At 39.9% G+C, this 22,697-nt stretch overlaps 1 protein-coding gene across 1 annotated transcript; it reads right to left on the bottom strand.

The window, feature by feature from the left end:
- Positions 1-1,841: 1,841 nt before the first annotated feature.
- LOC143283231 (uncharacterized) lies at positions 1,842-7,348 on the bottom strand. The gene is made up of 4 exons (XM_076589406.1): positions 7,199-7,348; positions 6,774-6,877; positions 5,674-5,843; positions 1,842-2,255 (listed from the first exon to the last, which is right to left on the bottom strand). Exons 1-4 carry the CDS (start codon positions 7,346-7,348, stop codon positions 1,996-1,998), a joined length of 684 nt encoding a protein of 227 aa, XP_076445521.1. The 3' UTR covers positions 1,842-1,995.
- Positions 7,349-22,697: the final 15,349 nt, after the last annotated feature.

Genomic DNA, 22,697 nt, shown 5'->3' on the forward strand with positions numbered 1-22,697 from the left:
TAGGGGAAGAGGCCTCTCGATGTATTCCCTGTAACGCGCCTATCACTGTGAAACACGCGCATATTGACTGCTAGAAATAAACATTACATTTGACACAGACATCGCACGGCAGATTCACTGAAGACTTTGTTCCGTTATGTCCCTCCGTGGACAAACAAAACTGCAAAATGGACGGGAAAAAACATTTGCACAGTCCCAGGCTTTGACACAGAACTGACAGACTTGAGGAATATGGGGAACGGTTCTTCTGATTGGCGCCACAATGACACTGCACAGAGTTCAGGAAGAACAAAAATAGAGGGTATGTTCTGGCTCAGGATGTAGGACAAATCGGTCAGACATAACAGTACGGAAGGGAAATTCGCCAGACCTCAGTCACGTGTACATTAATTAAAATAATCAGGTTGAAACAGAATAGAAAAGATGAATTTAATACGAATGTTTTGTTGAAGCAGAACTGAGTGGTTCGCATTTATTTCAAATAGATTTATTTCATATGGTATAAAATGCACAGTGATTACAAATAAAGATATATTTCAAATTTAGACTTTGACATGTTTGCAACAAAAAAAGTCACAAAGTGGCACATGTAGAACTACAGAAATATGAAAATGTTCATCGGCTTCAGTGATTTTATGACTGTGTCAAAGCAATCTTTTTGAATGGTTTTCAGTCATTTCTTCGTAAAACAGTTCTGGTTAAAACTATTATGTATCAACGTTAGGGACTAAACCAAATACAGACACAAAAAAGCAGCTCAAGCTCCCATACTTTATTGACACAAATAATTGCAACAATATTATGGTGTACAATGGTATAGTACCTATCCTACAAGCAGGCTACAAAGCGCTCTGTATGACACTAAAAGGAAATAAACAAGATGCTAAGACAAATGAAATACAAGATATATATATATATATATATATATATATATATATATATATATATATCAGATTTTGCGATCTCTAATGGCGTTCAAACTGATACAAGATTGTCAAAAAGTAAAAATCGGACCTGTAATGGTTTCGACCAGCAAACAGTATCTCCAAAGTATGAAAGAAAAAAGAACAATATCTCCATATTTTCATTGATGAAGTGAAAGGATATTTTCGTTGTCCACAAAAATGTAGCTATCTAAATGAGAACTTCATCAAATTAAATGGTTAACTACTGCAAATAATGTAAAGTTAGAAACACCTAATACACCTTAAACAACATCCTATTGTTAATTCGAAACGCTTGAACATTGGGCGCGAAAAAATGACATACGTGAAGGACAGCTTAGCAGTGAAACACGACGGATTTGTCCATTTTGAAAATGGAATCAAATATTTATTTACACGTTGATTTCCATGTGGACCAACAAAGTGTTTTTGAATTGAATGCCTCATTGCCTTCAAATTACATAAGTTACATTTCGTTCCACTGGTATTTACAATTTTCCATTTGATTATATCTTTCCCGTCCAGATCCATAGCTATTCGTGGGTGGAGTGTGTCACACAGGGGGAATACCCATTATCCATAGACTTTCCACGTGTATCAAGTAGGCCCTATCAAAAATAAAGACATTCAAAACAAAACATGTTCTGTGACGGTCAGGTAATGGTCCTATTTCGCGCGGATGTCGTTTACTGGGAAACGGTGATTTTCCTAGATCCGTGTCAGAATGTTTAAAACAAGGCTTCTTTCCAAGATCAGTTCCTCTGTGGTGCTCCCTACCAGTCACAATTGCTGAGGCTCCTTACTTGGTTGTCTTTAAGCAGGAGCTCCACAAGCCATCTTTTGATTTTTTGCGGTTGAGCCGGCTGGCCGGACTGGCACGGCTGGATGCGTGAAAAACCGGAGGTCTCTTTCTCTGTTTTCCTGTGTTTCTATTAGTTTGAATTGGCTTTGATTTATTTTCAGATTCTTTACAAGCACGCTTGCAACGTTGTATTATCGTCAAAGTTGATGGCTCGGTGTATCAATTCAGATTCAGAGGTTGACATTTCTCCTACATGAATGGTCGTTCACAAATGTAAGGTCTGTCGTTGCTTGCATCAGCTGAACCCCACAGGAACTCACTTCCGCGTTTAATGGTCATCACGTCTGAGTCGAGTCTCTTCCAGTTGTCGGTCCTAGTTATGAAGGCTTCAGTAGCGTTCAGGTCCAGGGGCTGCCCATTGATCCACTGAAAACTGGTACTGTCGGTGCCCCAGTCTGCTTCGGGGCGGCTGGCTCCAATGGCAATGTTCCGGGTGTAGCCATGAGGAGCTATGGGAGGAAAACAGACAGACAGACGGACAGATATATCACTTTCTATCAAAACAGGCAGACAGGGAAAGATCATTTCCATTTCATAACAAAACTATTCAAAATGACAGAGGTTACGGATGAATTGCAATTTTTCTTTTAGTGTTTGAAGTGTCCAAATTATTTCTATGAAGGAAAAACGTGCAGTACAAAACACAGATTTTTTTTTTTTTTTTTTTTTTTTTGGAAGCAGCAAATCCTCTCTCTCTCTCTCTCTCTCTCTCTCTCTCTCTCTGGGGGATTGCAGCCCCGATTTTGTTTTTTTTATCCATAAATGAATTAGCAATCCAAGTAATTAATAATGGAAGACACGGGGCTTTGTTTTCAAATGATTCTTGTGAATTATTCATACGTTTGTTAGCTGATGATGTTATTCTGATGTCAGAATCTGTTATAGGTTTACAAACACAGTTGAACAACCTTCACCATGCCACACATTCACTCCATTTAAAAGTTGATATGGCTAAAAGTAATATTACAGTATTTTGTAAGGGTGGTTATTTGAGCAACAGTGTATGATGGTATTTTGTTGCCAGTTGTCAATGTTTACAAATATCTGGGCATAGTTTTCTCCACACGCTTGAGTTTTGTTGGGGCATGCAAAGATCTGGCTAGCAGAGCCAAAAACACATTAATCTGTATTATGAAAAGTCGCATATGCTCAATAATGTTTCCTTTGATTTATTTATCAAATTATTTGATGCACAAGCGCAGCCTGTTCTGTAATATGGGTCTGAATTGTGGTGTCTAGATAAAGTAGCTGTTCACTATGAATCAGTCCATACTTTTGCTTAAAAGAAATTTTCAGGTCTCGATAGGTAAACACCCAATGATTTCACTATGAATCAGTCCATACTTTGGCTTAAAAGAAATTTTCAGGTGTCGATTGGTAAACACCCAATGATTTGGTCTGTGGTAAAACGAATCGATACCCCTTATATATAGTTTACGGAGTCAGATGTATCCGTTATTGGTTCAGATTATCACAAATGAAGCATAACAGAATACTGCATGTAAGTTTGCGAATATTCGACTGGACACCTTGCCTGTTAACACCCATTTAAGTATTGAAAATGGTATTTCAGTTCTTCATCTAAGATCTGTACCCCCAGCCAGATTCCATCTTTGTCGGTCGTGTGTCAAATTCTTGGTCTCAGCAAATGATTTTCCTGTCCATTTTTTAGTCTGTTTTTTTCCTCTTTGTCTCTGTCCCTCGACAGTTCCTTAGAGGACTGGTTGAGCAGATCCATGGGATCTTGTTACTTGGCCATGCCAAACGGAGTGTCATTTGTTTTCTTAATTGATAGTAGCAGATCTTCATATGATCCAGTATGCTGCTTGATGGCTTGGCACGCTTGTTCATTTGTACTGTGATAAGTGTATATGATGTATAGTATCTTGCGATCGTAACTCATTTCCATGGCTTAATTCCTTTCCAAGCCCACCGTGAGGTGCATGCATATAGGAAAATGGAATATACGTACCAGTACAGGCAGCAGTCTGTTCTTGGGTTTCACTGAGTTGTTGCTGTCCTTTCTCTACAGTCTTTAGCCTGGACAGTGCTGAGTTTACATAATTATCAAATGATACTGTTGCAAGGTTCTCTGAGAATACAGTACTGAACTCTCTCTGGTGGGAACAGTATTTTGAGTATGTATTATGCATTTTATTTGTGCAGTATTTATTTTGGTGTTTGTAATAGCGACTGAAATTTTGAAATATTATTATGTAGGCTACATAAGCTCTACCGTTGGCCTCTTACTGAATACAGGGACGGTTGTTTCAGGCACACGTGCACCATAAACCAAAATCTTACAGTTATTCAGTGCTTTATAAACGATTGCTGTGGATTTTCATTGCGACGCATCGAAGTTCTCATGCAAGAAAGCACCTCTGGTCATGAGTGATGTTCATGACACTGGCTGCATTCACCCACTTCTGTTTGTCACAAATTTAGCAGCATTTCACCATATCTCAAATAAGAAAACTGTACAACTTCCCAATGTTGTTTTGTTTTTTTTAAACCCTGAATGTTAAAACTTTTCAAATCAAAATCTCAGCCTGAAAATGACATGCGATGACCAGTGGTTTCATTATTTTCAAACTGTGTTAGAAAAAGAAAATCCTAGTGCACGGTAAAGACCCTTGCTCTAATTGTTACTCTGTTATTTGCAGAACACATTCTGCTTCTTTCTGAAACACCGGGAAGATGAAGATTACAAATCCAGTTCAGCAGGTCAAAATAGCTGGTCGATGAATAATGAAAATAATAATGATACTACTGCTACTACTACCACTACTTCTACTACAAATAATAACGATAATGAGCACAATAATAATGATGATGTGATTTTATGGAGGGCATATTCTCTTGATATGGCTGTAGACATTTAAATTAGAATTAATCATGTATAAAGCAATATATTTTCACAGGGTGGGTACTTAGCTAGCTGAGGAAAAATGGCTTTATGGGTTATTGGAAACGTTTGGTGTTAAGTATGTTGGTATTTGTTTTTCAACAATGCTAACTTTTGATTTTGCCTGTTAGGACATCAGAAATAGGACAAAAGGGGCATTTTGGGGGATGTTACGTTCACTCCGTAAATTAATTGTAATTATATTTACCTTTATTTCAAACTGTTTGATGCCCAGATGCAACCGATAATGCAATATAGTGCTGAAAACGGGGATTAAACAAATATGTATTGGAGTAATATATTGAAAGAGTCTATCGTTTTAGCATGAATGAAAGATTTGGAGAATGCAGTTGCACACTCGTAATGACTCTGTATAATATGGTCAACTTGACATGATATAGCAAATTTATTTGAATCTGTATGTTAGCTTTTTTTTTTATTCCAGCTAAAATTTTGCGAATGGAGATGTACAGATTATTACTTTCCCAACGCCCTTTCAATCGGATAACATGTCTAGTGAATTTATTCAGTTTGACCAATGAATGATTCCTAAATGTCAAATTTGAATGTTCTCTTGACGGGCGCAATAGCCGAGTGGTTAAAGCGTTGGACTGTCAGTCTGAGGGTCCCGGGTTCGAATCACGGTGACGGCGCCTGGTGGTGGGTGAAGGGTGGAGATTTTTACGATCTCCCAGGTCAACATATGTGCAGACCTGCTAGTGCCTGAACCCCCTTCGTGTGTATATGCAAGATGAAGATCAAATACGCACGTTAAAGATCCTGTAATCCATGTCAGCGTTCGGTGAGTTATGGAAACAAGAACATACCCAGCATGCACACCCCCGAAAACGGAGTATGGCTGCCTACATGGCGGGGTAAAGACGGTCATACACGTAAAAGCCCACTCGTGTGCCTACGAGTGAACGCAGAAGAAGAAGAAGAATGTTCTCAAAACTGATTACCGTAGTTAGTGATGACGAAATCGAGTATGAAACTGGCTTTCTCCACTGGTTCCAGCACCACCAGCGTCTCGTTGTTGTTGAAACAGGCATCACGTGCATTTGTCCAGTTCAGCACAGGTGACGTTACTAACCGGTAGCAGGTGGCCGTCAGGCGGTCGTTGGCATAACCCCTGTGTATTTGGCACTGTCCTGTTTGTTAGGAAATGAGATTAGAAAAAAAAATTCGTCATGACTACGTACTTCATAAGCAATTAAGCAAAGCGGTGAAATGATTTTATGTTCATCAGTTCTTTATTTTACGTTATTTGAACGGAGTGTGATAGGAAGTTGTGTGTCTGTTGCCTCATTACACAGTCACGTGACTACTGTGTCACTGGGTCTAATCTGAATAAACTGTACTGGGGGAAAGATGTTACCTCAAGGGTCTGGAAAGCAGACTGACCTGAAGTAAGTCGGTAGTATTTCCATCCAGGAGCAGCAATGGTCAGATTGGACGCCAGAGACGCATACACCATTCGTTGAAGCACACAGGTTTTCTTGTCAGGGTTGTAGAAGAAGGAATTGCACCATTTCTCAGTCTGGCACCATATCCCACACACCACCACTGTGTCAGCAAGGGGGGACCACTGCGTCACATCCGTCGGAAGTAGGTCATTCAGTTTGTCGTCAAGTTGGAAAGTTCCACTGTTCAGCCTGGAAAACGATTTTTGTTTTTCCTGCCAAAAAACTGCGCTTGATAATCCATAAGTTTTCAAGTGAGTTCAATTTTTTGTTTCCTTTACCTGTATGTATGTCCAGAAATTTCTCTTAATACTAACAGCAACAAGAAGAAGAAAGAAAGAATATTACATAACATATATATGCATAATTTTCATTGTTCTTTGTGTGTGTGTGTGTGTGTGTGTGTGTGTGTGTGTGTGTGTGAATACAAACATGTTGAGACTGTGTGTGTGTGCGTGTATGTGTGTGTGTGTGTGTGTGTGTGTGTGTGTGTGTGTGTGTGTGTGCGTGCGTAATATCCTATTTACTTTTTTAACTGGACTGTAATTACAACATTTCAAAGCAAAACCAGTGATGATGTCCTTCTTTATTATACTCACGATGTCCCAGCAGACCCCCCGAAACAGGACAGCAGAAACACGATGACTGCAGAACACTCCAGGAGGATGGGACATCTTCCACAGAACTGCATGATGCACGGTGACTGTTTTGCAAAGCAGTTGGCAATCGCAGTGATATTCTGGTTTTGCCTGGCAAAGTGGCAGTGAGCCTGTTTTTCCTGTCTATATGAATTGCAGTTATCCTGTTTTGCCTGGCAAGTTGACAGTCACAGTTATCTCTTAGATTTCCCTGTGTGGGTGACAGTCTTAGTGATCCTGTTTTGCCCGGATAAATGACAAGCGCAGTGTTGGATGTTTTGCCTCACACGTTGCCAATCGCAGTAGAACCTCTCTAGCCTACCAAAGTGACAGTCGCAATAAACTTTGTTTTGCCTGACACGCTGACAGTGATCTCTTAGTTTTGCCTGGCTGAGTGACTTGCTGGCGACTGAGGGGCTGGCTGTCCGTCTGGGGCTAGATAAACTTTTCTGCAACCGAGCGTTCCCGATCCTCACACGAGGCCATTGTGCCACGGGACAGCGATCGATGGCTGTCATTATCTTGCCTCCAAACATGGTAATGAGCAAACCCGTTATTGATCAACCGTCTCTGTCTGTAACCGCCCTCACCCCCCAACCCCTCCCGTCCCCTCCTATCTTTTGTTGAAGTTTGTATGATGCTGATCCTGGCGAAGTCTTTATAATACGTGTTGACTGTTCGGTCCTATTTTCTACAATATTCCAATGCAAACACTTTGAAACTGCAGCAGAAAATCAAGTCGGTCTGAAATACGTGTGGGGCTTGGGATAAACCAAAAGTCAGTATTAAAATCTGAATCATAAACATCATTGAGGGACATAATAATGAACATCTTAATTCAACTTAAACTGTTTAAGGAATGTTTTTATTTTTTTTAAATGAAGAGTGCTTTCCACGCTCTCTTACACGTGAGAAATTGAGAGAAAGTGGCAGGGGAACGACCACCCTTTCTCGCAGTCCTACGCTTTCTTGTAAAGTGAGAGAAAGCATTGGCTAACAGTTGTGTGGGCGTCATTTTTGCTTGACTGCGCACATACATGCACACGCGCACACACACACATACACACATGCAGATGGCTTGATGTAAAAAAAGCAGTTGTTGCTTATTCAATTACTATCTTGAAATAAAAACTCTGACTTTCACACACACACACACACACACACACACACACACACACACACACACACACACACACACACGCACGCACGCACGCACGCGCGCACACACACACACACACACACACACACACACACACACACACACACACACACACACACACACATCATTACAGTTTTTGACATTTCGTTTATTCTGTATGGGTAAATGATCGAACCCGCTATTTAAGGAAATTAAAGTTCTTTACCTGCCACACAAGAGCCGATCATTGACTCCCATATCACACATCACAAGAGTACAGTAGTCGGCAAAACGTTAACATAAAAGACTGACACGCAGCAGAAAAAGTTTCCGCCATAACGGCTAGAATTGAACACATACATTCAGGTGACAGCGATCCTGGTTCCTTTGACGGCTAAAGATCAAACCAGTTCTTGTTTTGCTCTATTCTGATGAAGAATGAAATACACCATCTGAATGGAACAGCTATCTAAATAGTAGGTGTGTTCAAAGGGACAATGGCATTGCTGTGGATACAATAGTTCTTCTGGGGTCAATGTATTGCCAGTTGTATACTGAACACGATGGAGTTGATAAACTTTGTGAATGATTCAGAGAAAGCATCACACACGTAAGAAATAAAGAGGGAGACAGACAGAGAAAAGATTAAGAAGAATATAGAATCGTTTCTTCGGGCAATCCAGTTTTTCTGCCGCATTTAATATTCATAGGATGGCCACTGAATAAAAGAGCGGATGCACAACAAAGAACAGTTAACGTTACGCATCGCACTAAACCACACTGGTAAAACACTATGAACATAATCTTTAATTGTAAAGAGGATAGCCAAGTTCATTGTTCATAACGAAAGTAAAAATAGGCGAGTGTAATGACTTTTTTTCTCAAATGAGAAAGAAGTGCACTACTTCAATGGAATGATAATAGTCATCTCTCTCCAGACATCAAAGTGATCCCGGACGTGAAAGCAGGAAACTGCGGATGGAAATGTTCTCTCTTGAGATGTTCACAATGGGAGATTTTTTTTGCTGTGGGAATTCCCGGAAATATCGGGAGGGTGTTTTTTCTTAGCTATTGGAATTCTTGGTAATGTTGAAATGGGTGGTTTTGTTGTGTGTCTGAATTATTAATTTATATCAGGAAGAGTGGTTTCCTATTCGAATTGTTGGTAAGACTGGGAGGGGTGGTTTTCCAAGCTACTGGAATTGTTGGTGATATTGGATAATAATAATAATAATAATGGTATTTATATAGCGCTGAATCTTGTGCAGAGCCAAATCAAAGCCCTTTCGCACCAGTCATTCACACGCATGCATAACTCTAAACCTGGAGAAACTGAAGACAAGGAAGAGGCAGGGAAGGGAGGCTATTTTGGGAAGAGGTGGGTTTTAAGGCCAGACTTGAAAGATGAGTGTGGAGACTTGACGAAGCAAAAGAGGAAGTTCATTCCAATTGCAAAGTCCAGAGACAGAGAAAGAACGGCAGCCAACAGTCGAGTGTTTGAATCTGGGTATGCGTAAACAGAGTGGATCCGAAGCCGATCGTAGTGAGCGAGATGGAGTGAAGGCAGCCACAGAGATAGGAAGGGGCAGATTTGTGAATACATTTATAACATAGAGTGCTTGTCACAACTTGTGACGACAGTTAGGGCGTGTGGCCCGTCTTCGTTTTTCTCCACCCTCTTCTTTCACTTTCCCTCCTTCTCCCATCCTTCAGTTCGGGTAGAAGTCTCGAACTGCGCACGAACTACGTGCATGCATATTACTCAGCTCACCTGAGTGAATATGAAATATTGTTGGGCAGCAACAATACTCGAGGCTTTTGCAGCCCGACTGCCGTAGTGTACGGGTCGTCTTTATTGTTGGTGGGGTAGCTACCCCGACATCTAGGCGCCATACGAAGTGAGGGCCGGCTGTCCTCCATGGGAGCCACTTCTGTGTTTCTTCGTCTGTCTTCGTCGTCGTCGTGTCTTTGTGGTGATCGTTAGTGTACGCCACCTGTGGCAGGTAAGAAGCCACTTGTCTATTTAGCTTGGTTGTATTTCTATCAGGGATGTAGGTATGTAAAGAGGTAGAGGTTCGATAAGAAAGGTGTACGTTAGGTATTTCGTTAATTTTTTGTGGTACCACTGCGTGAATATGTACTTTTTCTTGTGTCGGCTAATATTTTTGCCAATTTTATTATTAAGTTTTAAAAAGATACAATTTTACCTTAGTTCACTGTTGTGTAAAACTGGGCGTTGGCTCTGCATGATAGGTGTAGAGAGTGCGAGTGCCGTATATGAGTTCTGTAATTCGTCTTGTCAAAGTTATATTCCAGCTTTGTATTTTGAATGTGCGGTACATTTGTTTTTGTTAATTATCGTTAGAATTAGTATTGCTCAGCACTGGGGGAACATTCCGTAATGTTCCAGCTCTCGCTGTGTGCTGGGTGTCCCGGGCCTTTCGTCTGGTGACCCATATCTTCACCCCTTCCTGTCCCGTGATTGGCGTCCTGGGTGTTCGTCCCCTCCTGCCCTGTGACTGCTGTCCTGGGTCTTCGCCCCTTCCTGCCCTGTGACTGCTGTCCTGTGTTCCGGGCCTTTTGACTTGCAGCCTGGTCCATTGCTTGGCACTGTATGCTGAGTTCTGTCACCTAGGCCTTTTGACTGGGGGCTTGTGCCTTGGGTCGGACCCGCCGAAGTTTGTCTGTGCCGTGTGTCAGGTTTTTTGTTGTTGTTGTTTTTTTTGTTTTTTTTTTAAAGGAAAACTTCCTGAAGCCGCCAAAGACTAAAGCGTGAACATGTGTAACTGTCCTGGTTTTGGGGTGCTTTGTCTTCTCCTTGAGTGTGTGTGTGTGTGTGTGAAAAATCGCTTTTGAGAACATTTGGGAGAATCCGTAGTTTTGTATACGACTTCTGTACGTTTATTTTTTGTTGTTGAAGTTATGGTATATGGTTGTTGTTGTTTTTTTGTTGTTGTTTTTTTTTTGTTTTTTTTGTTTTGTTTTTTTGCAAGTATAGGCTGTGTGTAAGGTTGCGTGAGTGGGATAGACAGAGCGGAAGAGAATAAATTTTGTGTGGAAGAGAAATATCTGTATTCTGTGTTTGTGTTGTCGGGTGAACTGGGTTGGGTGTTAGGTTTTAAAATAGTTCTCGACCTCTTCCCTAGGGGGGTCGTGACAGTGCTGATATTGTACTTTATTCTGTGTGAGACAGGGAGCCAGTGGAGATGTTACGAAAGATGATTGATGTGCTCAGATCTTTTCTTTCTGAGGACTAGTCGGGCAGCAGAGGTTTGTATGCGCTGAAGGGACTGAATGGATAGGATAGTTTTCTTAGCTATTAGAATTGTTGGTAAAATTGGGAGAGTGGTTTCCTTCGAAGAAAAGCTCCATAGCCTAAAGATTAGAGACCTGTTGCTCTGACATCTATTGTTATAGAATGCTTTGAACGCAGTCTCCTACAGAAACTTCAGTCTCAGACACAACACTCGACACATACAAGTTTGTGTTCAAGCAGAACAGATCCGCTGATAATACCACTTTTATTCTCATCATAGCACGTATGGACATCTTGAAAAACCTGGTTCACTTGTTCACATCCTGTTTATTGACTTGTCTTTAGCTTTCAACACTATTGAACTTCATCTGATGGCCTTGGAGCTTTTCGGGCTTGGTGTCAATCCGAACTTCATTATATGGATTATCAGCTTCTTTACCTACTGGTCACACTCAGCCTGCGTTGATCGTGCTGTTTCTGATTTGTGCCACATTCACTGGTTCACTTCAAGGCACTGTTCTGTCACCTACTTTGTTCAAATTCTGCACTAACGATTGTTATGGCGTCAAATCTATTCCTGTTATCTATTACTCAAATGACACTGCTCTTCAAGATCGTTTTCGTTCTAATTCTGCCTGTTTGAAGGTGACAGATTCGCCACATGGTGCGAATTTGATATATGGATTTTTTTGTGAAAAGGATTAAAGACAGTCAGTTTTGATTTATTTTCATGTGAATCCAAGCGTGGTCTATTTATTGATGGTGTGAAAGTGGGACACGTGAGCGAGTATAAATATCTTAATGCTGTTTTGGACAAGCTGATCGATACTGCAGCAATTCACACAAAAAATGCCAGCCAATATTGCATTGCCTGTAGAAGCTTCGATCCCTCAAAGTTAACAAACCCATCCTGGGCTTATTTTACAGATGTTTTATTGATTCTGTTTTTTTATCCATGATGTTGTGCGCTGGTTTGGGGGACCGTGTGTGAGGGGTAGAAGTGGTTTTGACAGGGTGGTGAAATGTGTGCGAAAGTGATGGGTGAGAGGAAAAACCGTTTGGCCGAGTACGAGTGTCATTGCGAGTAAAGCGAGAGTGATTCTGAGAGACACAACACAGTATCTTTCCAAACACAATGAACTGTTTCCCTTTGGTATCTAGATGAATCCACACTCAACAACGTCCCACTGTCACAGAACAAAACAATCGACTTACTGAATAAGAGATGATCTGTGTTGGTGAATGATTGGAAATTCTGCCACTGTGTGTTTGTGCACGTGCATAAAGAAGGAAGGTGGCAAAATAGTTAAGACGCTCATATGCCAATACAGAGTCTGTGAGAGTTTGGGTTCGAATACCGCTCTCGCCCTTTCTTAACTGGTAAATCACACTAAGCGTCTAGTCATTCGGATGAGATTATATCCCCTCCAAAAAAAGAACCCATGGCAACGAGAGTATTGTCCTGTAACAAAATTCTGTAGTAGAAATCCACTCTGACAAGTAAACAAAGTACATGCGCTGAATGCCTAAGTGCGTCGTGTTTTGCTGCTGGTCAGGCATCTGCCTAGCAGATGTGGTGTAGTGTTTATGGGTTTGTCCAAACGCATTGACGTCTCCTTGAGAAATTGAAACTGAAATGCGTGCTTGTGCAATTATATTGTATCGTTTCACTTTTAATCACATCTCATCTCTGTCTGAAAATTAAGCTGCTCTCCCCGTATGTATGAATGTATGTACGGTGTGTGTGTGTGTTTTGTCTGCGTGCGTGCGCGCGCGCGCGCGCGTGTGTGTGTGTGTGTGTGTGTGCAAAGTTGATAAATAGAGAAATAGATGCGTTTTATGTCATAGATTTATATGATTTCGCTGGCTGAACTTTGTGTGAGGTGCTCTACTTTCACGTGCTGCATTTTAGGTCTAAGCTGTATGTGGAAATAAAAGAATATGGTAGCAGTATGTGAAAATCTGCTTGAATAACTAGCCACATTGTAGATATGAGACATATGTGTATATAAAAGCATTATAAAATCTGTATGTGAATATCTACTTGAGCATTTCTCTTTCAACTGGACACAGTTTTGGAGAATGTGCTGCATTGTGTGTGTGTATGTTTGTGTATGCGCGCATGCGTGTGTGTGTGTGGGAGGGGGGTGCGCGCGCGTGTGTGTTCGTACGTCCACGGATGCGGGACATGGCAGAAAGTCCTCATCATCCGGTCAGCCTCACAGTCTGAAATTGATTATTTCTTTTGCTGTCCCGCGGCGATCACTGTTCCTTCACTGACTTCTTTTTGTTTATTTGTGGTGGTGGTGGTGGTGTGTGTGTGTGGGAGGGGGGGCAAGGGGGGTGTTTGTGTTTTGTTTTCTTGTTTTTGTTTGATTCTTTTCTTCTTTTTTTCTTTTTTTCTTCTTTGATATTTTTCTTTTCTTTTTTCATTTACTTTCTTCTTTGTTTTCTTTTTTTTTTATTTGTTTGTTTTGTTTTTGTTTTGTTTGTTTTGTTTGTTTTTATTTCTTTGTGTTTTGTCAGCTGGATTTTCGGACGGCGTGTAGATGTTTCCTAGTTTCCAGGTGAACTTAATGTGTGTGTGTGTGTGTGTGTGTGTATACACCGGTGCCTTCAAAAACCACTTCGTGTGCATGCGCACACGAAAGGTAAAGCAAATGCACGCGTGAAATGTCCTGTAATTCCTTTGTCTGCGTTCGTTGAATAAAGGTAGAAGGGGAAGGCGGAGGTGGCGAACATGACGTACACAGCATACACCCACCGCTCAACATGGGAACATGCTCTCGCTGTTTTAAAGACCGACTCATGGAAAAGAGGGACGAGTTGCGCCCTCCCAATTTTCTTCGCTCAGCCCAGCACATTTGCCCCCATCCCACCCTCCATCGTAGACCCCCCTCCCCTACACACACACAGACACACACACACAGACACACACAGACACACACACACACACACACACACACCCTTCACACACTGCACCCGCCTGGACACATGCATGCACACATCACACAGACACACACACACACACAGGCACACACACACACACACACAGACACACACACACTGCACCCGCCTGGACACATGTATGCACACATCACACACACACACACACACACACACACACACACCTTCCCCACTTCAGTCATCGCCCACCAAAAGTACCAGAGGAGAAAGGCTGGAGGGATGGGGGTGTGGAGGTGGGGGGGTGAAAGGAAAACAATGAAGCCCCAAGCACTGTTGTTTCTAAACAACACGTGGCATCGCCACCAACAGTGCTGTGTGAAACGATTTTTCATGCTGTTGTTGACCGGTTAAATTATAGATCTGTGTGCCAGAATTTTTCTGTATCTGCAAGTCAGTCTCTCTCTCTCTCTCTCTCTCTCTCTCTCTCTCTCTCTCTCTCTCTCTCTCTGTCTGTCTGCATGCATGATACAACATGAATCTGTTATAGAAGTATGAGATCATGTGGTTGGTTTGATCATGAGCGTCAGATGAAGAAGAGAACTGTCAGAAGATTACTTAGAGTTAGTCGTTGATCTTTGAAGCTTGTGAAGGGTATCAAATATGTGCGATTGCTAAACGTGAGTTCAATAATTTACTTAAGAGAAAATGGAAATGGTTTAATGATAAAGTGCTAAATCAACTTATTACATCCATAAAGAATCAGAGGAAATTTTGTGATACCATTTACAAAGTCTCTGTAAAAAGAAAACTGCCAAGAAATAATATCACTATTGATCAGTGTCCGTAATACTAATGTCAGTGACCCCGTTATATGAGAATGAGACTGACAATTACATCAGTCATCAATTTCTAAAGAAAAACTGTTTCTAGCTTTCTGGAGAAAAAAAACGAAAGCAGCTGGCCCTGATAGTATTGCTAGTGTACCGTTAGTAAATTCAATTAGTCAAGTGACTGATTTTTTCTTGGTATTATCAAATACTCGTTGGATGTTGTTGACTTTCCTTAGGACTGGACAGATATAATTTGCCACTAAAAAAAAGTGATGTTAATAATTGTAATAATCACATAGGTATATCATAGTGGTGTGAGAAGTAAACTTTACAGCTCCGTTATAAGTGATAACAGTAGTGGATTGAGGAAAGTATCAGAAATAGTTTTTAAACACCAGTTCTTCCAACTGGTGTGATGTTTCTTTGAGTCGTAGTTTGAATGTTTTCTCTTCTGTAAATACATTTAAGTGATTGTTTCACAATTATAATATGGTGTAAATGCACAATGATTACAAATATATATATATACAATATTCTGAAATTAGACTTGATGTATTTTCATTAAAAAAAAATAAAAGTGACATAGTGGCACATGTAACATGTGCAGAAGAACAGTTTGAAGGTGGTTTTTTTTATCGGCTTCAGTGGTTTTATGACTGTGTCACAGCAATTTCCTTGAATAATTTTCAGCCAATTCTTCGTAATGAAGTTCTGGTTAGAGCTGTTATATATTAACTTGAAGGACGAAACCAAGTACAGGCACAAAAAAGCAGCTCAAGCTTCCACACTTTACTGACAGACAACAAATAATTGCAACAATGATGGTGTACAATAATATAGTACCCATCCTACAAGCAGGCACAAAGCGTTTTGTAGAAGAGTGAAAGGAAATAACATGATGCTAAGACAAATTATATTATATAAAAAGATATAATAATGATAATTTTTATACGATTTAAAATGTTGGGCTTTTTTTTTTTTGGGGGGGGGGGGGGGGTGTTTGTTTGTTTGTTTGTTTTTTTGTTGTTCTTTTGGTTGTTGTTGTTGTTTTATTTTGTTTGTTTGGTTTGGGGTTTTTTGTTGTTTTTTTGTCAGGTCGCGGTGGACACATTTTCATCAGATGTTGAAAACAGTGCAATGCCATAACAGGCAACAAGCATCATAATTAGTATCAGCAAATATTTTGCTTAATTAATGTACGCCAAGCATCATAATGGAGAAAAAACACAGTCCATACATTGATTTCTTAAGAACGTATGAAATATCATCTATATCACACACATTCCCTCCAGTTATTCATATTCGGAGATATAATACACCAATTGCATGATCAGATAACGTCATTAATACACGTACATGCATGCACATAAATATACATTATACATTTACATTCTAGTATACTAACACATTCACCCATATGTGAACTTTATGTATAACAGTTTTATTATTGAGCCTTCATTATTGTTGTGCTTTGTGATATTTTACCATATTTTGTTATGGGTAATTGTTTTCGAGATTTTCTATATATCGACACCTTTTTTCTTTTTTTCTTTTTTTTTTTTTTGTGAAGACCGTGTTTTATAACATTTCCATTGAATGCATATAGCTTTCTATTTTGATAGTTATTCATGAAACCATTCAGAAAGTATTCTATCCATGATTTAATTTTACTTATTCTGCATTTGCAAACAAAATATTTTGCACAAAGAATGATTTTGTTGAATGTTTCATCTGTTTGTTTGTTGTTGTTTTTTTTTAGGTAATATCATTTCCAAAGAGTACTTCTTCTATGTTTAACTTAACATTTGAGCAGTTATCACATCTTTCCTTCCAAACTTTCTCCAGTTCGTTCCAATACAATTGAGAGAGTGTGTGTGTCTGCATGTTTTACATTTATTTGCTTATTTGCTTATTTATCATCATTATTGTCATTTTATTTATCTATTAATTATTATTATTATTATTATTATCTTTTTCTTTTCTTTTCTTTCTTTTTTTTTCTTTTTCTCTCAAGGCCTGTCTAAGCGCGTTGGGTTACGCTGCTGGTCAGGCATCTGCTTGGCAGAAGTGGTGTAGCGTATATGGATTTGTCCGAACGCAGTGACGCCTCCTTGAGCTACTGATACTGATACTGAGAGAACCTGCAAAACCTTAGATCAGTGTAGTACTGAATATGTCTCATTTTTACAGAAATTACACGTCACTGGTTGTAATACTCATTTTCTTAAGAATTTTCTTTGTAAATAAAATGTTATGACAATCTAATTTGAATCCATTTTAATTTTGACTCATTTACTTTTCTGACTCATTTGTGTAAACAAAGTGAGTCTATGTTTTAACCCGGTGTTCGGTTGTCTGTGTGTGTGTCTGTGTGTCCGTGGTAAACTTTAACATTGACATTTTCTCTGCAAATACTTTGTCAGTTGACACCAAATTCGGCATAAAAATAGGAAAAATTCCGTTCTTTCCAGTCATCTTGTTTAAAACAATATTGCACCTCTGGGATGGGTACAAAAATATAAAAAATGAAGCCTAATTATATGCAAACTGCATTTACTGTTATATTTATATTTTTTGTATTCTCTAAACTTGGCACTTTGATCTGATATTCTGACCCAACAACAAGAGCAGTCATTATCATTTTTTGTTCAAACAGGAACTTCTTTTGCTAAGCATGGAAGTTTTATTTATTTTGCAAACGTTTTGGTGCAGGTAGTAAAAAAAAGGGAAATTACTCTGTAATTAATGCTAGGGGACTTAATTTGCTTTAAACTGAACTTTCTCATCTTAAACATTACATTTTGAAATTATACTCAATACATAAAAAGCTTGGATTTTTTTTCTTTTTAAGTGTATCACAAGTGAGTCTTGAAGGCCTTACCTCTCTTGTTCTATTTGTATCATGGTGGTTTCCCAGTTAACGATAATATCTTATTGTTGCTCCTACTTAACAAAAGAATTTGTGTTGTGTATAAAAAAATATAAAAAAAGTGGTTCAAGAAGTATGTCATAATATAGTATTTAAGCCTTTCTTAATACGGGGTATTATCTTTAGTGTTTCCAGTGTTTCCTTGCAGGTTTTATCGCTAAGATGAATCTTTTGTGTGAATATACAACTTTTTGTTGAACGTGCAAATCCCCTGTACACTAACATATTTACTTGTGTGTGTGTGTGTATGTGTTTGTGTGTGTGTGTGTGTGTGTGTGTGTGTGTGTGTGTGTGTGTGTGTGTGTGTGTGTGTGTGTGTGAAGCATGTGTAACTGAGAAAGCACCCATTGTCATCAGCAACATCCCTAACCAGAAATATATTCTTGTTTGTTCAGTGTTTGAAGTGAATTGTGTTGTTACCAGTTTTGAATTTTTCATAGTGAAAATGGGGTGTTGCAGTTACGTCGAGCGACTCTCTCAATTCTACTTGTTTCGTAAAGTTCATGTACGGTTGGCATGCATCCTTCCAAAATTTGTTACATTCGGTATTTAGAAACTTTCTTGGACTATACAGGTGTAATGAGTTAATTTCTTGACATTTCACAAGTAGGATTTCTTCTACTTTGATGTTCCTGTATATAGTTTCCTAATCCATATCATCTTTAGAGCATGCATATTCTTTTCTTTGCCTTGAATACCTATTCTTCCATTTGTAACATGTCGAGGTTTCTTATCTGGTTTGTTATCCCACACGAAATCATAGCATAGTCTCTTTAATTCCTTTACTTCTTTGTCTGGAGGTTTGAAAGAATAATCCATAAGTAGATAAGCTTTGAAATTAAGAGAGATTTAAGAACACCAATAAGTAGATCAGCTCTGAAAGTATGAGAAATTTAAGAACAGCAATTCTACCAAGGGGTGTACATATACGCTTTGACAAAACCTTGAATAAGTTGTTTGCTTCCGTTAATTCGCCCCTTGTCCACTTCAGTAATTTTTGATTGGTTGTCTAAAAACCAGATACCCAAAATCTTAAGTTTGTGTGGGGTGGGGGTGGGGGAGGCGGGGGGCATTTCATGTTCTCTTCTGGGAGATATTGTCTTTTCGAATTTTTCATACGCCCTAGCAACACATTTAGCGTTTTAACGCATTTTAGTTTCAGATCTGAGAATTCTAATTTATTGAGTGTTTCGAAAAAAAATTTGTACGATTCTTTGTCTCCATCTAACGCAAAGGTTGTATCGTCAGCAAACTGACTAATTCGAAACGGTGTCCAATATGCCAATCCCTTTAATATGATCACCTTCCCTAATTTTGCATGCCAGAATTTCTAATCACGAAACAAATATGTAGGGTGGAATTGGGTCTCCGTGGCGGTATCCCCTTTGTATTGTAAAATTTCGGGATACCTTACCATTTACTATAACGTATGATTTTATATCTATAAAGTGCATACCCATATACGTATACATTCGCCGAAGCCAAAAGCGTTTAAAACCTTGTCCATGTATATCCAGTTTACGGAATCGAGTGCTTTTTCAAAGTCTATTGAAAGTTATATGCCTGAAAGGTGGGGTGTTGTTTTTTCTAAGTAATGCATAATATCATATAGTATTCTTAATTTATTACCAATGTATCTACCTGGAATAAAACCTGTCTGATCTTCGTTTATCACCTTCAGCAAAACTGACTTTGTTCTATTTGCTGTACATGCAAATCCTATCTTGTAAACAACGTTTAAAAAGATAAAGGCCTCCAGTTCTGTAAGTATTCTCTTGGTTTATCTCCTTTTCGTAGGCATGTTATTAATCCTTCTTTCTGTGTCGTTGACATTTCTCCCTTTATAAACCCTTCATTGAGTATAACAACAAAGTCACCTGCGTCTTTCCAGAAAAAATTGAAAAAGTTTACAGTCATTCCGTCTGTACCTGGACTCTTGTCGTTTTGCATTCTCCTTGACACATCTCATGACAAAAAATCAGTTGTGCATGCTCAGCCCCTTCCTCGTTCACCCACCCCATCAAGCTAGAGAGCAGTATGGGTTGTGCTCATTGCATGTGGGTCTCGGGTCGATCTCAGTTCAGGTTGCCACTAAATTGAGATCACCCTTTCTTTGCTAGTCAGTGACAGGATTCTGGGCTTTTCGCCCGTGACTGTCACAGGAAGCAGTCGTGCCTGCTGTGTCTCTTCAGGGCTGTTTGCCCGGGTTCTGCACTCAGCAGTGAGGATCTTTTTCCTCCGAGTGGCTTCCGTTCTTCTGTGTTCGGTGTTCTGTGTTCTTCCAGCCTTCTGGTAGTTGTACCTCGTCGGAAAAAGACTGATTCTTCTCATAGCCGTAACCTCGCCTCTGCCTGCATTTAGGGGACCACGGTGACGCCTGAAAGAGCTGCCCTGACCTCGCACAGAGAAAGAGTCTTCCCCAGAAGGAAATGAAGTCACGCTATTTCCGAATGAAGGCGCACTGGCACGACGACCCAGATCTTTCCCTGGATGTGCGAGCCGGTAATGGTCAGCATGCTGCGTGAGCTCTTTGATAGTTTTACAATCGCGCTCACGGAGAAAAACTGTCAAATCCGGGGAAACACTTGCTAAGAATTGTTCCGCCAGAACGAAATCAGAAAGAGCAGCAAAGGTATGATCGACCTCAGACAGCGATAACCACCGATTGAACAAGTGTGTCAGACGGGTTGAAAAAGCCGGAAAGATTCATCAACTTCCGGTTTGGCGCTACGGAATTTCTCCCTGAAACCATCCTTCGCACTTGAGAATTTCAAGAGCAATTCTCTTTTCAGGTTCTCATAGGTCATTGTACCTGCTGAAAATAGGGAATGGCACAGGGAAAGTGCAGTACCCTCCAGGTATGCTGACAGGTAGACAGGCCATTCTGTCTGTGGTCATCTGTTAACTTTCGCATGTGTCTCAAAACGACACAAAAAAAACTATGTCGTCCTTGTGTTCCGTGAACAAAGGCAGTTTAGAAGCACAGGTGCCTTTGCCTCATTTCCAGAATTGCTAGCGGTTGAACTTTCAAGTTCCAACTTCCGCATTTCGTATTCATGCTTTCTCTGCTGTTCCTTTTCTTCTGCTTCTGATTTTGTCATTCTTTCTTGCTCTTCTGCCTCTAATCTTGTCTGTTCTCTAGTTTCTCTACGTTCCTGTCTTTCTGCATCTGGTTTAAGCTTTTCTTCATACTTTGCAATCCGTGCGTATACAAAAGTTTGAAGGCTTTCCCTTGTCAACCCCATTTTCTGGCCTGCCTCAACAAATTTGTTGGGTCTAAATCCCTGTCACCAGAACGTGACTGATCTAAATCAAAATCATCCATGACGAAAGTTATACACAACACTAATAATGAATGACCACAAAATCTTTTCTCCGACTGTGACCAACAGGTCACAATCAAATGATTCCAATACGAATAACTTTAAAGGTTTCTTCCTCTCTTCTTTTCAAGTATAACAGACTCAACTAAAAAATAAAATTAAATAAATAAAAAGTCGTTGAGTAACAGTTCACTTATAATGTGCATTCATTAGCAGTAGCTAACGCAGTTACGAAATTCTGAATTTCAAGACGTACACAAAAACACACACTTATAAACCAACCTACCGAAAAAGTTATACCTTTCAAAGCTAATTCATGTACAAGGTGCCATAATAAATGAATAAATACAACCAAGAAAAAAAGTTCTGAGAGAGAGTTTAAGTGGAAATTTTACTAAGGAATAAGAATTTCGACTGGGGAGACTGAATTCGACAATTAGCTCAGCCGGAAAGAAATAAAGAAAGAAAAAAAAGCAACTTATCACCAATAAGGGAGAAAAGCACTGAAATTCCGCACGACAAAGAGGGAAAAAAACAATAAATAGTTTATCTCCCCTTAAAAAACTTTTTCTCAAACAATAATGGCACTCCCAATCTAAGTTCAACATTAACTAATAATTTAAGTCTAATCTGTCCAAACAAATTAGACTCAGGGGCAAATCAACTGCTCATTCACACCGAGAAAGATCCGACAATGATAGCGGGGGAAAAAAAATGAAAATAGAGCCTGGAACCCGAAGACAGAACTAACAAGAAAAAGGCAGACAAAGTAACTATCGAGTCCCGCGCACCCAGAAAGAAAATATACAGTTCCAGGTACCCCGTGAAGCTGGCGACGGGTCAACTATTAAGAGAAGTAAACAGTCACTCCACAACCGACTACAACAGTCACACAAAGGAGGAACTAATAGAAAGCAATAAACGTGAGTCTGCAGTGGCCTATTCTAATGCGTGCAAAGCCTACATTCTAGAGATAGTCAGGGTCGCCAGTGTTTCGCAAGAAGTGAAAGACAGACTAGACTAAAGGGAGGCAACAAACATTCACATGCGAGTTCAGTCTCATTCTCCCGCACTCTTCCGTAAACAAAACACAAGGTACTTCCCCTGAGCCTAAAAACTAACCAAGAAAAAAAGATTCACAAATTGTTCTCCTGAACAAGCAATCAGTTTTCACACACACACACACACACACACACACACAAACGCAAGCATCCGATTTTAAGTCTAGGGAATGCTGACTTCTGTTCTTCAATTTTTTTGTGGGTCCACGAACTGAACAGTCAACACACATCACCTCTGGTCTTGTGCCGCACACACAAATTTCGTGTTTTTGGGGGGTTTTTTTCGAACGTGTCTTAGTCCTCAAGACACGTGTTGTCTCGAGGCTGCACCAGCCTCATCAGACCTCAGCCAGGTCTGTCCCGCTCCAGTCTCCCCGGACTGGGCCGATACCACGTCTCCTCGGACAGTGGGTTGATCCCATCTCCTCGAACTGGGCTGTC

Source organism: Babylonia areolata, chromosome 6 (genome assembly GCF_041734735.1).
Source record: "Babylonia areolata isolate BAREFJ2019XMU chromosome 6, ASM4173473v1, whole genome shotgun sequence".
In the NCBI taxonomy this organism is placed as follows: Eukaryota; Metazoa; Mollusca; class Gastropoda; order Neogastropoda; family Buccinidae; genus Babylonia; species Babylonia areolata.

What these genes read in the sequence shown, in the direction of transcription:
- LOC143283231 (XM_076589406.1), bottom strand. Translation starts at nt 7,348, where the DNA reads ATGTTTGGAGGCAAGATAATGACAGCCATCGATCGCTGTCCCGTGGCA. An exon ending in GGGGGGTCTGCTGGGACATC is followed by an intron (nt 5,844 to 6,773) that starts GTGAGTATAATA and finishes CCAAATACACAG; the next exon opens with GGGTTATGCCAACGACCGCC. An exon ending in TTTCGTCATCACTAACTACG is followed by an intron (nt 2,256 to 5,673) that starts GTAATCAGTTTT and finishes TTCCTCCCATAG; the next exon opens with CTCCTCATGGCTACACCCGG.